This window comes from Dendronephthya gigantea, unplaced genomic scaffold (genome assembly GCF_004324835.1).
Source record: "Dendronephthya gigantea isolate DGI-Jeju-01 unplaced genomic scaffold, DenGig_1.0 000045F, whole genome shotgun sequence".
Taxonomy (NCBI): Eukaryota; Metazoa; Cnidaria; class Anthozoa; order Malacalcyonacea; family Nephtheidae; genus Dendronephthya; species Dendronephthya gigantea.
This window is the reverse complement of record NW_021163055.1, coordinates 1,541,234-1,555,893: the sequence shown is the minus strand read 5'-3', so window position 1 is coordinate 1,555,893 and position 14,660 is coordinate 1,541,234. Positions and strand designations below refer to the sequence as shown.

General features: G+C 36.8%; 3 protein-coding genes across 4 annotated transcripts; 1 reads left to right on the top strand and 2 right to left on the bottom strand.

Moving 5' to 3' along the window:
- Positions 1-186: 186 nt before the first annotated feature.
- On the bottom strand, positions 187-4,786 carry LOC114527593 (dolichyl-diphosphooligosaccharide--protein glycosyltransferase subunit STT3A-like). Its single transcript, XM_028549291.1, has 16 exons — positions 4,576-4,786; positions 4,313-4,373; positions 3,980-4,101; positions 3,608-3,753; positions 3,469-3,517; positions 3,249-3,397; positions 2,971-3,081; positions 2,804-2,884; positions 2,253-2,645; positions 2,032-2,124; positions 1,614-1,880; positions 1,400-1,516; positions 1,185-1,287; positions 746-934; positions 531-580; positions 187-439 (listed from the first exon to the last, which is right to left on the bottom strand). Exons 1-16 carry the CDS (start codon positions 4,685-4,687, stop codon positions 344-346), a joined length of 2,139 nt encoding a protein of 712 aa, XP_028405092.1. The 5' UTR covers positions 4,688-4,786; the 3' UTR covers positions 187-343.
- A 177-nt stretch (positions 4,787-4,963) lies between these two features.
- LOC114527638 (interferon regulatory factor 1-like) lies at positions 4,964-10,662 on the bottom strand. 2 transcript variants are annotated; one of them, XM_028549339.1, is made up of 8 exons: positions 9,673-10,643; positions 8,634-8,737; positions 7,350-7,503; positions 7,120-7,208; positions 6,726-6,774; positions 6,274-6,308; positions 5,916-6,003; positions 4,964-5,695 (listed from the first exon to the last, which is right to left on the bottom strand). In XM_028549339.1, exons 1-8 carry the CDS (start codon positions 10,046-10,048, stop codon positions 5,508-5,510), a joined length of 1,083 nt encoding a protein of 360 aa, XP_028405140.1. In that variant the 5' UTR covers positions 10,049-10,643; the 3' UTR covers positions 4,964-5,507. The 2 variants fall into 2 exon arrangements, with proteins under 2 accessions (XP_028405140.1, XP_028405141.1); XM_028549340.1 differs by having other exon boundaries at positions 5,542-5,695; positions 5,905-6,003; positions 9,673-10,662.
- Positions 10,663-11,647: 985 nt separating this feature from the next.
- On the top strand, positions 11,648-14,483 carry LOC114527650 (peptidyl-prolyl cis-trans isomerase FKBP14-like). The gene is made up of 3 exons (XM_028549352.1): positions 11,648-11,997; positions 12,141-13,274; positions 13,570-14,483. The coding sequence occupies exons 2-3, from the start codon at positions 12,740-12,742 to the stop codon at positions 13,866-13,868; spliced, it is 834 nt and encodes a 277-aa protein (XP_028405153.1). The 5' UTR covers positions 11,648-11,997; positions 12,141-12,739; the 3' UTR covers positions 13,869-14,483.
- The last annotated feature ends 177 nt before the right edge of the window (positions 14,484-14,660 follow it).

Genomic DNA, 14,660 nt, shown 5'->3' with positions numbered 1-14,660 from the left:
TATCTTTCTCAGGTAGTTCAGGCACGAACCACGACAGCTTATTGTAGAATACTACCTACACTAGACCACCACGTTTGAGATATCATTTTCAGGTAGTTCAGACACAAATTACGACAGTTTGAATACACTATGAGTCTATGGTCAGTCAGAGAAAATAACCAGATAAATACCACAAAACAAGTAAAATTCAGTTTCACATTTATATTATAACAAGCTTTCATGTTTCGTTAAAAACTGGTGCAAAAAACCGATAAAATTTGCATTGTGAGTAATTGTATTTTGAAAGCAACTAGAGATAGCAAAGGAGAGTCAGTTTGACGAATTGGTAGGACTGTTTTACAAACTAGATTCCTCTGTTTTCCAAATCCTTCACTTTGTAAATACGGACTAACCAATGCTCCGTTGTGTACGCTTCTTCCAGCACCTCAAGTTCAAATTCCTAAGAAGTGGGAACGCCAGACTGTTAACACAAATGCAAGTCTTTCGCCGTAGAATATGAAACAGTAAAAGAAAACTTTGGAGAACAGTACCTTATTTCCAATTTCAGTGTTTCTCACACGATCATAGCCAGTGGGCTTGCCTGAAGGGAAGAAAGATTGGTCAATATAACTGGCTAGTGACGGGGTCAAAACGTCTTTTCCAGGCTGCGAACGGATTGATAACAAATGAATGTGATATTCAGTTGAGATGCCTAATGATCTATCGTTGTTAATGTGTTCAGACCATGAGAAGGGAAACGACTTACCTTGCTCAGTATAAACAGAACCGAATCGATAATAACACATTTTATACATCAAGCAATTCAACAAAGTAGGCGAGCCCTCCTTGTCCACTCTGAATTCGCCAGTTTGGGTGTAGTAATCATTTTCCTTAATGTGTGAACCGCGGTCTGTACTTCCACCGATACGAACCATCCATAAAAATTTATTGATATCTAAGCACAGAAGAAGTTTAGTTTAGGTTTCCTTCTGTAGTAACACTGGATCAATAAGAGATGATCCTGACTGGACCTCTAGGAAGAACAGTTTAGAACTGATAGAGCTATCCAGTATAAATAAATTTAGTTTAGTTTTGGTTTCCTCATGTAGTAACACTGGATCAATAAGAGAAGATCCTTACTGGACCTCTAGGAAGAACAGTTTAGAACTAAGATTAGGTTTAGTTTTGTAAAGAAAAAGACGAACCATCAGAAGCGTATCCAGTGAGGCCTCCAAAGATGACAAGAACGTAGTCAACATCCAGTTCTCTCATGATCTCGTATGCTTTATCTTCTGTCGATGACATGGCCTGAATTTAATGAAAATCAAAGATAAATACATTGTCATTACGATATGAAAATATCGTGAAAAAGATGGTGGTCAACTTGCGTATATCGGAATTAGAAACGAATGTTAATTACCTGACCAACTCGTGAAATGTGAGTATTATTCCAAGTATTGTTATCAACCAGAATCGTACGATTAGCCATTGCTGTTATCTGATAACCATAATCCCACCACGACATGATTTTTGCATTCTTTTCATAAAGAAGGGAATGTGTCATCAGGAAATGAAGCTAGTTGTACAGAATACGACAAGTTCAGACCAGTTCATATCATCTCCTTAATTCTCACCTCAGGTGTGTTTTGGCTCAACCAATAATAAGCTTCACGGAAATCATCAAAAATGACTCGGGATCCATCTTGTTGTCTTGCAGAGAGAACAATGGATGGACTAGAATAAGCCTCAGAAGTGACCCAAGTGCAGTGAAACGTGTATGATAGCAGGAAGAAAGTAACCAGCAACACAATTCCAGTTGCCATTTCATTCTTCATCGGGTAGGATGAGTCTGTTGCTGATTTTTTGGAAGTCTTCTTCTCACGTTTCACCGTATCCAAGTTCTAAGAAAAATAGCAAACAGATTTTGGAAAATTTATCGGACACAAATAAGCAAAACCCAAAGGCAATTAAGACCATGGTGTTGCCAAAAAAAAAAAGTAGAGATGTGCATTTATAATACAGATTACTTTCTGATATTTACAAACATGATACCTTCATATATTTGTTCAGAATTGAGGATATCCCAATGCCAGAGAGAATACACATCACAGGAGCCAAAACCAACATCAAACGCACCATGACTCCCTATGAAAGGCAGACATACACAGTCATGTTAGAGACTATGGAGAAATGTTTAGAACTGATGACTTGTTGTAGGTAAATATTAGGTTCTTTTTAGTTTACTATATAAAAGAAGAATAGCCTGAACTTACAGCAAAGTAGATACTGGTGACACCATACATTATGATGAAGATGTTAGCATCTGTCAGGCCCGAGAAACAGTAATACATTCCCACAGGGAACATAAATACAAGAATTTGAAGATCAAAATAGAATGATGACCATGTTGTAGGCTGATGTTCAGAAACAGATGCAATAATTGGGATGTTATTCTTGGCATACGAAGGGTCGAGCAACGAGTAAAATCTTCCAGTCCATGGAGAAATTTTTCCAATGGCTGTTAGGATACCAAATGTCAGCAGAGCACCTCCACCCAGCAATATGACTGCACTTTTGAATAACACAGCAAACTGAGCTGGAGTGAGTTTAGCACGAACATAATCAATGAAAGCATGGATTTGACACAAACCAAACACTCCAAAGGCCTGAAAATAAAGAATAGAATCACAATTTAGGAGCTTCGTAGAAGAACATTTAGTGCTACCCATCATTAATGAGGTTAGTTTAGGTTTCCTGGTAGACAATACCATTGGAACAATAGAGCTATGAGTATAATTTCTATTAATATTTTGATGATACTCACAGCCATATGTTCACTAGATTGCACAGGTTGGAAACCAACGAATGAAATTTGCATGGACAAAATAGTTCCAAGACAATAAACCTAGAAAGAGATAAAAAAATGAAAGTTGGTTTCTCTGAAATGAGCCAGTAGATTTTGGACAAAATAAAAACTACAAATTTTCTTACGGTGCAATACGCAACATAAATGCGAGTTGAGAAGCGTCCTGTTGCCATGAGTGCAAGAACATGAAGAGGAATTAAGTTGATCAGAAATACATAACCACCCCATGAGGAAACCTAAAATGATAAAAATCCAATTATTTTACATTAGTCAGAAACAAATATTGCCTTGATAAAGTCACTGACTGATTTAATACATATCTACTCTATTATTTTTAAAATTTAGAAACCCAATAAAGCAATACATATCAACATATTGACGTATGAAGAACAATCAGCCATACCATGTAGAAATATGCCAATGCACAAAGTGTTGACCAGAATAATGAACCTGTTTTGACCGACTTAATCCAGAGAGTGTAGGTTAATAACATACAAAAGATGGCAATTCCTTCATTGTCATAGGAACCAGCAACTGAACGAGATATATAACCTAAAAATATACAAAAAATCATTAAAAATATTATGTCAAATAATTTGAGAATAAAATTGCCATTACTGTACCCGGTACAACAGAAATCATCGCAGCAGCAACTAAACCAGCTCCTTCATCCTGTCAAAATAAATCATTTGTTAAAATATTTAAAGAACTAAAAGATTTGTCATGAAATAAACTAATTGTTCTATATATTGATGTCTTTACCTTCAGTTCTTTTGTCATGTGATATGTGACAATTGTTGTAAATGAGGAGAAAAGTGGAGCAAGAAATACACAGACATTACGGATTTCAATTGTGATGTGGAAGAAATGCATCACATGATATAGAATTGCTGAAGTCACCATAAGACCTGTACAAAATTATAAAAATACTTTAGTCAAATGTTACAAGAGTGGTTCCACTAACAATCCATTAGGTTTCCTCTTTCAGTAATATTGGATAAACAGTACATGACTATTACTTGACCACAAATAGTAAAATAGTCCCAGGCAAAAGTTCTGTAAGGCGATAAGCCTTCAGTATAAAGAACTCATGTCCTTCTTAAAAATAAGTTTATATTGCAATTCCATTCTCACCTGGATAAATTGTTCCTCCAATAATACGACCCAGTGGGTACCAGGCACGATCATCAAACCAGTTGTGAAAATTATAAAAACCTTCTTGCGTCAGAAACTTGGTTGTACGGAAATTAAAGTAACTAAGAATGAAAAGAGTATTCTATCATAAATTCATATTCCTAGTTTATGTTTCACCATAACAGGTGCCTACCCTCATAGGTTCAGAGATTCAGGTGCAAAAGAAATTATACAAAGTATCAATTTACTAATTAATTTCCACTACCCTAATTTACCATTGAAAACAACAATGGTGCCTGGGTGATTATATCTCAGGAATTAACTCTTACTTACGGATCAAATTCGTGGATAACGCTTTCGTAACGAAGCACAGAAAATAACCTGGTTGCAAATGCTATACAATGAAAAGTGAAATCTAGTATTAGATTAAATTTTCATGAGTCAAGGTTAGATAGCTATATATTAATTAAATCTATTAAAAAAATTTACAATAATTCTAAAACAAGCAAAAATTGAGATGATCTATGAAGACGTACAATTTGAAATACACTAGAAATGCTTGTTTGATTTTTAAACAAATCACGACACACACTTACATAAAATGGCTGCTATTGATAACACACATAGTTTTAGCAAAGTATCTTGCTTTTCAAACGAGAGCTTGGGCAGAAACGACGGTAACGTGAAGCCACTTTCTTGGCCCTTCATCCTGGAAAAATTCAGCGAAATCGAACGAGATTTTGAGAGAAAATTTCGCAAAAATGCGCCACGTTTTGGAACAAGACTGCTCCTTTGTTAGTAGGAAGAGGAGTCAATCACGTGGACCAATCAGAGAAGGACCCCCGGGATCGGTGCAACGGATCATCTCATACCCGGAGACGCGGGATCTTCAATTGCGGATGCTCAATATTTGCTATCTTTACCCATATTCCCAAGCGATTCCCCTCGCATATTGTGCAAAAATGTTATGGAAATCAACCGTCTTTATTATACATAGTTTATTAACAATCATGTCTAACTATTTCTAACTATACAATACATAATCAATATATACCAATCAAGATGCATTGTGTATGTAAATCACAATTAAAATGAATTGGGTGAATCATTGAAATAATAAACAAAATTATTGATACGTGTTTTGTTAACGAAAGCGAGATTGTTTAAGATACATAGTTCTTGAGCACCATATGAACATAACATGCACTAAATTTTCGTGTTTGGAGAGCTTGTGTTCTAGCAAAAACGATTGCAATCGTTTGAAAACCGTGTCTTTGGCTGTTACGATAAAGTTAATTTCGTTAATTCGTCTGTCTTCTTCATCACTAACTTCCTTGTGTACGTTTCAGCCGTCACACGGCCCACAACCAAGGTTGTTATTTTGTGTCTTCTGTAAAATAACTGGGACAGTTTACCATCAAATTGAATATCAACCAAAGAACTTGTAATTTCTCGTGGGGTGCAAACACCAAAATCGTTGTTTTTTACAAGAAGTGTGTGCGTATTTACATGCTAAAATACTGTTGGTCTACGCCAGACAACTCTGTAGTAAATCCTGCGGTGTCAATGAAAGCATATCTGGAATATCTGTTGCTGAACTACTTCGAGGAATTTTCGAAGGTAGAGGACAGAAGACTGTTGTAAGTTGAGGTGCTTCAATCATCGCTGCCGGAGCGCTGTTTGCTCTCTCCTTCGTCTTCGATTGTCTTGAGTAATCTAAATAAAGATGTGTTCATCAATAATTAAAGTAATCTAAACCCTTTCACAAGTGACGCGCGCAATTTCAGGTAAACGAGTTCTAGGAATCAACGCAACGCGACGCGACGCGACACCCTACCGCTAAGCATTTTTGTGGGCGCCGCATCTTTCCTTGGAAACTCATCGTGTTTTAATAAATTGAAACTCTAAAACAGATAACATATTACATTATATGTACCACTGTCCACTAGTTCCAGTAATTCATCCATCGCCGCATCGACTGAGCCACAACTTGATCCACTATCACTCGACATCTCATGGATGAGCTGAAGTAGATTGTTAAGTTTTCATTGTTATTGACAAATATCAGCGCAGCTACTTCATTATTCACGATGATATAGAAATACTATTGGATGTACTATTGGATGTATATAGAGTTTGTAGGAAATGTCTGTGTAATGTTTTCGAGTCCTCATAATGATAAAACTTATGTGGGATTTATTTTTTTGTGATCAGGAATATTTTACACGATAAACAAAGCTTAACACCTAAAATGTTTCGGGACTACACTTCATATGAATTACACAATGATTTACCTCAACAACTTCATCGTCTGACATTATTTTGTCCTCTATAAAGAGGAAAGGTAACTCGTTATTGAAACAAGCTTGTTTTAGTTTGACAGTGAACACATTTGAAATGTCTGTTTAATTGTCAATGTGGTATGAAGCGGGCAAGATATCATCTTTTAGATGATCTTCAAAGTGGAACAAGCGAAAAAATATCGACAGAATTTAGGCAGGAACATTTTCGCTTACAAAAAATATAAATACGATACAAGTTTTAACCATTATTTCGCTAGGAGAGAAAAATAAAATATGGGTGTGCAACATAAAATTAGAAAGTAATGAAGATGGATAGTCCATCATGCATTGCTCCACACCCCACCCTCCCTCCTCTGCGTAGGATGTGTTGATACATGAATTGCTGAGATTCCCTTCACTGGAGTGGACAATCGTAATATTCTATTCTAGTTCAAACTTTGTACCTTCTTTGATGCAGGAAGTCTCGCTTCTCCTGGAATCGAGTCCGTTTTCCTGGAAGAAAGATTCAATAAATATAATTTATCACGTGGTATTATTAATGTTGCAAACGTGGCTAATTTGCTATAGCTTCATGTAGACGGCTTTAAACACGAAAATTTATGGTATACAACTAAAACATTTCTAATGTTGAACAACATTATTCTTTAAATGGAAAGCAGTGGATTTGAAAGCCTTGTTGTTTTTTTTTTACTCCAGTATTGCAAGCATTCCTAAACACGCCCTTAAACACTCATAAATGATTCAACTTCAGTATAATTAGAAGCTTATTTTTTAAACTGAAATGACGCCGATATTGAAGCAAACAATCAAGATAATAACCAAACTACATCGACCTACTTCATACAACGAGAACTCATCTTCATCTCTGAGGCGTTTCGGTGATTGTGGTTCTGTTTTGACTACTGTACTGTCCGGAACATCAAAAACTATGCAAACAAAAATACTTCAGCCCAAAATCTCTCAATTCACTAAATAAGAACTGCCCAGAACCCCAAAGAGACTCATTTTGAAGAGTACGTCGTGTCTCGTCTATTGGTCCGCGGAACTAAAACTTAAAATCCAGTTACCTTCCTTCATATCTTCGTCAGAAGTTTCGTTGTAAATATCGAAATATCTCGTCACGGCGTAGTCGTGATCCACTAAATGTGTATCGTTGATCATCTGAGGAATATTGCAAAGATATTCCGATGTTACATTCGCTCTACAGCTGGCATCATACGACTGTTTTGAGAAAAAAAATGTTCGTCAATAAGGACGTCTTGGAACAGATTCGTTTCAGGCAGTCGCGAATTTTGATTGGAAATGACTCGTTTAAATTGTTCTTATTCTAGTAATTCTACAACTTCTTCCTTGTATATTTTTGTACTGTTTTTTAAAACTGTTAACCTTCGCGTCTTTTCTAACAAAACATCTGAATTGAATCTGGATGGGGTTTTTTTGAAAAGACGCGGCAAAGAGGGCAAACTAAACTATACATTTCGTTTGAGTAAGATAGCCATTTCTGACAGTTCTTCGTCTCAATCTAGTTTACACTCCTGTTCTACAGGATTAACCGAATGATCATGAGATAAGCACCATGCAGTCGTCCAGCTAAATCTTATAGCCGCAAATACCATCCTCTTCACACAATTCGCTTTATTCTATTGGGTAATCCTAATCTGAAGTATTCAGGGAATTTTTTAACGGCAAACTATAAAACAAATGGACAAGGGTGGTTCAATCAAGGTCAAATTATTTCATTGTGATTTATAGGTCATTCGCGCAAGACCTTCGCAACTCTTTGATAAACCTTTGTCTTTTTTCAGTCATGTCGACAGCACCAGTTTGACTGTATTTTGAAAAGTATTGGGATTATTGAACTTCTATCCCATAGAATGTGGAGCTAATTTGTCGCGTAGGAATGCTTTAGTGATGAAAGATAAACAAGCGTGTTGTAACATGTCACGCTGAAATACGAGCGAATTTTTACCATACCTGCAGCAAAAACATCACATCTAAGAAATTATAAAACTTCCCTAATCCCTAATTCTTGCACTTAATCTAATGTGTCAGTAGAAAGAGTTGTTTTACAAGATTATTCAACAAAAACCGCACCCTAAAATTTCACATCTCACGTGGAGCAAAAAATTCCTAGTAATCTAGTTCTGGGAATTTAGAAGACGCCCACACAATAATCTTTTAACGTCGTCCTTTTCCTCAATTTCATTCAATTTATCTTCTTTTAAACACAAATTTCAATTCAATTTACCTTTCTTATCACTTTACGCAGAAAGAAAATGAATCTGATGGTTGAAATATAAACGCGGCGTATTTTTAAATTATTTATTTATTTATTCGCTTTCCTCTCTGACCTGGCTTTGTTCCGCATCTGTTTCCGAGTTAATTTTCTTGATTTTGGGGTCTCTTCGGAGGTTTCTTTCCTTCGAAAACGCCTTCTTCTTGCGCTGGTTGCGGCCTGAGAATGAAATAAATAAAAAAACTGCTTGAAATTTGGCGATTTTAAACACGAATTGAAATTAAAAAGAGACGCCGAAATGAGTTCAATCAAATGGAAAATGTTTTTAAATCGTAAACAATTGACACAGGCAGGGAGAACTCTAGAAGGAATTTCTCCTTTTATGAAACAGAGAAAGAGACATCAGTGAAACGTGTAATCCTCTAGGCTTTTTGGTTCATTTTTTTTATATTTTCACGAGTGATGCAACGCTCATTGTAAAATTTTGCACCCTGCCCTGGAACAATTTAGGAGATTGCTATTTCATTTATAACTGCGTCAGCAGCGTTTCTTGAATAAACGTGAAAATATACCATGAGCTTTTTGTAGAGATTTTATTGCAAAGCTAAAAAGTAGAAAAGCGGATAGTCTTAGAAGAAACATTCATTCCTACGCCAATGGTGTTGAGTCATACTTCGGTATTCACATTTAAATTGCAGGAATGACTATTTAACTATACTTTGTCAAAAATTCGCTAAATTTGGTTGAATGATTAAATGAATGTAGTCGTATATTCCTAAAAGCAGCTTCCTGCATTGCATTGCCTTGCAGTTGAACTGATCTGCACATTGTCATGGGGTATATATTACTAAGTGAGCATGGTCCAGATTAACCTAGTGGTCGCCGAGTTCCCTGTTCTTCCTTTCATACCAGCAAACAAGTCTTAGCAAACCTCGGTAATATTGACGTGGCTATACGGACCTTATTGGAATTTATTTTTGGAACTGAGCTTGGCACGTCGGATAGACTATGCTGACGTTGTCTCAACAACAAGCACGACTGAATCAGAGAATCATAAACACGACATGCATGCAGACACTATTCTTGAGAAACATCTAATTTCACCTCTTCTGCTTACAACTACAAGTCTACAACAGCAATACAGTTGAATATACCTTTCAATTTTTTAGAAGAGTAGTTCTTCTTTGCTACGTCGTTGTTAATTTTGTAGACTTTGAAAGCATCATTGCCCTTCGTCATACGTTGATGCACCATTTCCTCCATGTCTGGCAAAGAATTCAGCGCACAACGAAAGTTTGCTTTCCAAGTTTTTGGGTTCGGCGCTTCATTGCTTTTATACTTTCCTGTGTGCTCAGCCCAGGCACGAAACAAGCACGCATCAGTGTTGATTTTCCAGCCATTTCGTGAAGCATGCTTCCACGGGAGACGGAAGATTTTAGCGTCTTTATCAACCCATTCTACTCCTGGGAATTTATTTTCATTCAAGGCATCTTCAAGCCATGGTCGCATACGAAGTCGTTCAATAGGCATCTTTAACTGTTTGTCGTAATGTAGCTCACTTTTCAGCCTCAATCGAAACGTTTAAAAGACACAGCAGCAAAGAGTTTAAACGTAATCTTGCACGCCCTATCAACAACTTCCTTCTTGCTCAGCGATGAAATGTGAATCGACGAATCTAGTTGTATACACCAGTGTCTCAGTTAAGAGAATGCAACTTTAAACGATTTCGAAAATGCTGCCTCGTTACAAAGGAAACGTACTTTCAATTTTCGGTTGTGTATTCACGTTCGACTGCAAACACCGAATGATAAACCGCTCAGCTCTGCGTTGTTTATGACTGCATAGACACAAGCTGTTTACAAGTCACAGGGATTTCCCAAACCTTTTCACATGAATTTTAGCCGCAATTCCGGGAAACTACCGGCTAATCATTACATCACCAGAATATCGGGACGATTTTATGGTTCGAAACTGGGGTATTCTGTTATAGAAATGACTGTTAAGAATAGGGGAATGTCAGTTGAAGCTTTCAGAAATAGACTAAGAGATCTAAAGTCTTCGTTTCATGTATAAAAATGCTTTAACATCGTGGGTATTTAAGTGACATCATGCGTGATATGTACAGCATGTGATTAAATCAATATATCCCTGCTCTTATGTAACATTATATGATCTTTCGAGGGCCTTAACGTCCGTAAAAAATCCTTTTAATTATAGCCGAGGTTTAGAATGACTCTAACGTAAAAATCATGAATGAAAATTGTACGAAACATTTGGTGAAACAGAGCAATGTAAATAATTAATTATGTTTGTTTCCGGTCACGACAAATCCATGTATTGGATTGTACAGAGGAAAAATATTTTTCAGTTACATCTGCAACGATGTCTTCATTTTAAATGGTTGTTAAATTATGTTTGTGATAAAAATGTTTTTAAGTTGAATGTTTTTAACGGTTTTACAGAACCGGTTTCCCTAGTAACGCTTTCTGATCAAACCTATTTCACACTGCCTGTTCCTGGGTCCTGATATTGCAAAGATTGGAGTGTTGTCTTTTAGAAAGATTTTATAATATTTACAGCAGTTCGAAACAAATACTCGTATCTTCCCGACGCTAAATATTCATGAATTATTTGCGGGGTTTTTCTCGTTTTCAATTTCGCTTAATCGTCATTTTTTTAGGAAGTCGCATCTAACGCCATCTGTTTTCTAAACGAAATGAAGGATGGCAGAAATCAAACTTGTTATCTTTGTTAACGAATTGTTAATATTACTGCCTGGATTTCACTGGAGTTAAAATTTTGATTTCATCATCAGTATTTCGAGTGTCCTGTTTGAGCATATTTTTTTTCAAACTCAACTTCCTTTAATTACTTATACAATGAATTTTTAAAATCTTCTTCGACAAGACGGTTCCATTCAATATATTATAAATTTCTATACGCCGTCTTGTCAGACGAATATCACTCTAATGTGATAAGAGTCTAGTGGTAACTCTTCACTCAGTCCAGTTACGATCCATTAGTCAAAATTGCGGTATATACACTCATCAGAGCATCCTTGAATTTGGTTTTAAAAAACACCCAAAACATAATTAGTTGTTGATATTGGACCCAAAAAGTAGCCTGCTTGTAGTTCCTTGTAGCTCACAGCACTACAAACGTCTATCTTTATGTGTCCTGTGACTTGAACTGCATGAGTGACTTTTCTCGGTACAAAATCTGAACGAAAACAAGTCGAATGTATTCGTATAAACGATAAACAAACGGATATATCATTGACCAATATGAATAAAGTTAACTATATCCATGCACGTAAAACCAAAAAATTATGGCGAGAGCTCGTTATGATACGAAAACTGTTATCTTATGGAATCTTGTGCAGTCGTTTATAGCTCTACCTAAAATAGTGAAAATGGAAGGTGAACTATTATGATGAAATTGTTTTGAAGAATGAGATGAAGAAAGGTTACGCTGGCAAGGTATATCGTGACGATAGTCCTATAACTGTTATTGTGTTGGTAGCCTGCATGTGGGGGAAACGTAGCTCTCAACACGCTGAGACAAAGTTTAATCACAATAAGAATTGATTTACATATTGTTTAGCTTGTCTTTTAATTTACAGGTGAAATAAGAAGACACATTATTGAAATTCCTATCAGGGACTGCTTGTTGCTTCGCAATTGTGGCGTCTCGTTTTAGAAACAATACAAGCAGTAAACCATCGTCTAACTGATCACGCAATCAGTGTTTGCACCATTGCTGTGTCTGGTTGTCCATCTAGAGCTGACTCTTATATATTTAACATTTCCTGCCTCTCTTGACAACGGAAAATTTAGATTGCAATAGCTTTTTGGGGGCGTGCTTTTGATACTTATTGGAAGAGTTCATGCATGAAATTTTCCTCACATGCCATTTAGTACGAGTTTCAGATAGCTTGTTTTTAGCACCGAATTGTTCTACCTTTTCTTCGCTCAGGCCTCAGAGATAGGATGAATTATCCGTATATGAAACTATTAACAGCAGCGATCAGTGGAAGTCGTCTTTCCAGGCATAGCTGGTGTTTGAGGTCAGCTCTCATATCTGCCGCAGTACCTGCTTATTTTTGACAAATGTTGCAGGTTCTTTACTTCTGTGCAGCTCTATCAGAGCTACACGTGGAATAACAAGCAGTTGGCCCTCTACACTTGACAAATAGTTAAGTTCATTACAAACACGCGCGATATGGCTTTAAAAAAACGTATTTCTCTAGCGTTCATTGTTGTTATATTTCTTCTACATTGTTGCCAGGCTAGTTTACTTCAAGAGACGTTAGCAAGAGAATTCAAACAGGAAAATCAGGATGAAGAAACGAAAGTAGAAATAATAAATGACGAGAAGAACAATGATGAGAAGTCGAACAGCGAAAAACAAACGCAGGCCGCGGAGGAAAGTGAAGATAAGGGAGCAAGTGAGGATAGCAAGGAACATGAAGCGAGTATCGTCCTTGAGACAATCTTCAAACCAACGAAATGTGACGATAAGACAAAATCTGGCAAAGTTGCGGTGATGCATTACACAGGCTGGGTGGGAGACAAGAAATTTGACAGCACAATTGATCCTTTGAAGAGATACGTGCCCTTTGAATTTATAATTGGAGTTGGTTCTGTGATCAAAGGATTTGAAGAGGGCATTAAAGAAATGTGTAAAGGAGAACAAAGAAAGATTACAATCCCTCCTGAGTTAGGATATGGTACAAAAGGTGCTGGTCTCATTCCAGGTTAGTATTACACCTGATGATCCTCTAGGAAGAACAGTTTAGAACTGAGCTATCCTGTAGTAACACTGGATCAATAAGAGATGATCCTTACTGGACCTCTAGGAAGAACAGTTTAGATCTAATAGAGCTATCCAGTATAAATAATGTTAGTTTAGTTTAGGTTTCCTCCTGCAGTAGCACTGGATGATCCTTACTCCACTTCTAAGAGATGATCCTTACTGGACCTCTTGGAAAAACAACAGTTTAGAACTGATAGAGCTATCCAGTATAAATAATGGTCGATTGTGATTTTCAGGTAACTCAACGATCACTTATGAAGTTCAACTCCTGGACATACGAGAGCCTCCTCCCCACGCCGACGTGTTTGGCGCGATGGACGGAGATGGCAACAAGAAACTATCACGTGACGAAGTAGGTGAATACATGAAGAAACAGGCGAAGATGCATTATGGGGCACCGATGGACGACTATTACTGGAACCAATATCACAATCAAATGGTTGATAATATATTTGCACAAGATGACGAGGATGAAGACGGACATATATCACATGATGAGTTTAGTGGACCAAAATTGCATCACGAAGAGCTCTGAATAACGGAACAAAAACCTACCGGAACTATGTACCTAGATACTATAATAGATATTTGAATCCTCGGGTATTGGACTCTGTCTGCCGACATTTCCGGAGGAACTTAAACCCCGGTATTCCGAGCGTATTGACTGGCATCTTGCCATAGACATAGTCAATAGATAGTCTCACATTAATCTATTCTTATTTCTGGCTGGTTTGCACGCAGGAAAATTATCCTCAGGACAGAATCGGACAGAACAGTTTATTTTGTCTGCGAGGTCTCAACTGAAACGAATGAGTCTAAACACGGAGCTTCTTTACAAAGAAAACTTCCGGTCCTGAGGATAATCACCCCAAGTTAAAACTAGTTTTTACACAGGCCAAGCCCGACACCCCGGTACAAGGTTGGCTAAAACCGCCACTTTTGGCTGAAAAATATAAAGAGAAACATGATTTACAAATTTACAGGTTTTTAGTTGGTCTAGCATTCGCCTAAAGAACCAAAAAAGGACGGTGCAAGAGGTTAATTTGATCGTTTAAATTGAAATTAAGCCAAGACTTGGCTATCGTATATATTATTATCATTTGCGCATAATTTTACTGGCGTTTGATGTCAACTCAATATCGCTTTAAAAACTACCGACGATTGGGAACAAAACAAGTTATTTATAATCAGTCTTATATTTTCAAGACTCTATTTTTTAATTTCAGGAAAACTTCTCTTGAAAGGGTTGTACGATCTTCCAAAAAACCGTCGTATATAATATCGACGAGGTAAAATTCCCACAAAGACATTTTTAAAACTTTCGATA

Excerpts from the sequence above, each read along its gene's own strand:
- LOC114527593 (XM_028549291.1), bottom strand. The coding sequence starts at position 4,687 with ATGAAGGGCCAAGAAAGTGGCTTCACGTTACCGTCGTTTCTGCCCAAG. Across the intron at positions 3,518-3,607 it reads ACATGACAAAAGAACTGAAG|GATGAAGGAGCTGGTTTAGT; the intron begins GTAAAGACATCA and ends TTATTTTGACAG. Across the intron at positions 935-1,184 it reads CACTGGATACGCTTCTGATG|ATATCAATAAATTTTTATGG; the intron begins GTTCGTCTTTTT and ends TTCTGTGCTTAG.
- LOC114527638 (XM_028549339.1), bottom strand. The coding sequence starts at position 10,048 with ATGCCTATTGAACGACTTCGTATGCGACCATGGCTTGAAGATGCCTTG. Across the intron at positions 6,775-7,119 it reads ATGAGTTCTCGTTGTATGAA|GAAAACGGACTCGATTCCAG; the intron begins GTAGGTCGATGT and ends TCTTTCTTCCAG. Across the intron at positions 6,004-6,273 it reads CAGACGATGAAGTTGTTGAG|CTCATCCATGAGATGTCGAG; the intron begins GTAAATCATTGT and ends AATCTACTTCAG.
- LOC114527650 (XM_028549352.1), top strand. The coding sequence starts at position 12,740 with ATGGCTTTAAAAAAACGTATTTCTCTAGCGTTCATTGTTGTTATATTT. Across the intron at positions 13,275-13,569 it reads AGGTGCTGGTCTCATTCCAG|GTAACTCAACGATCACTTAT; the intron begins GTTAGTATTACA and ends TGTGATTTTCAG.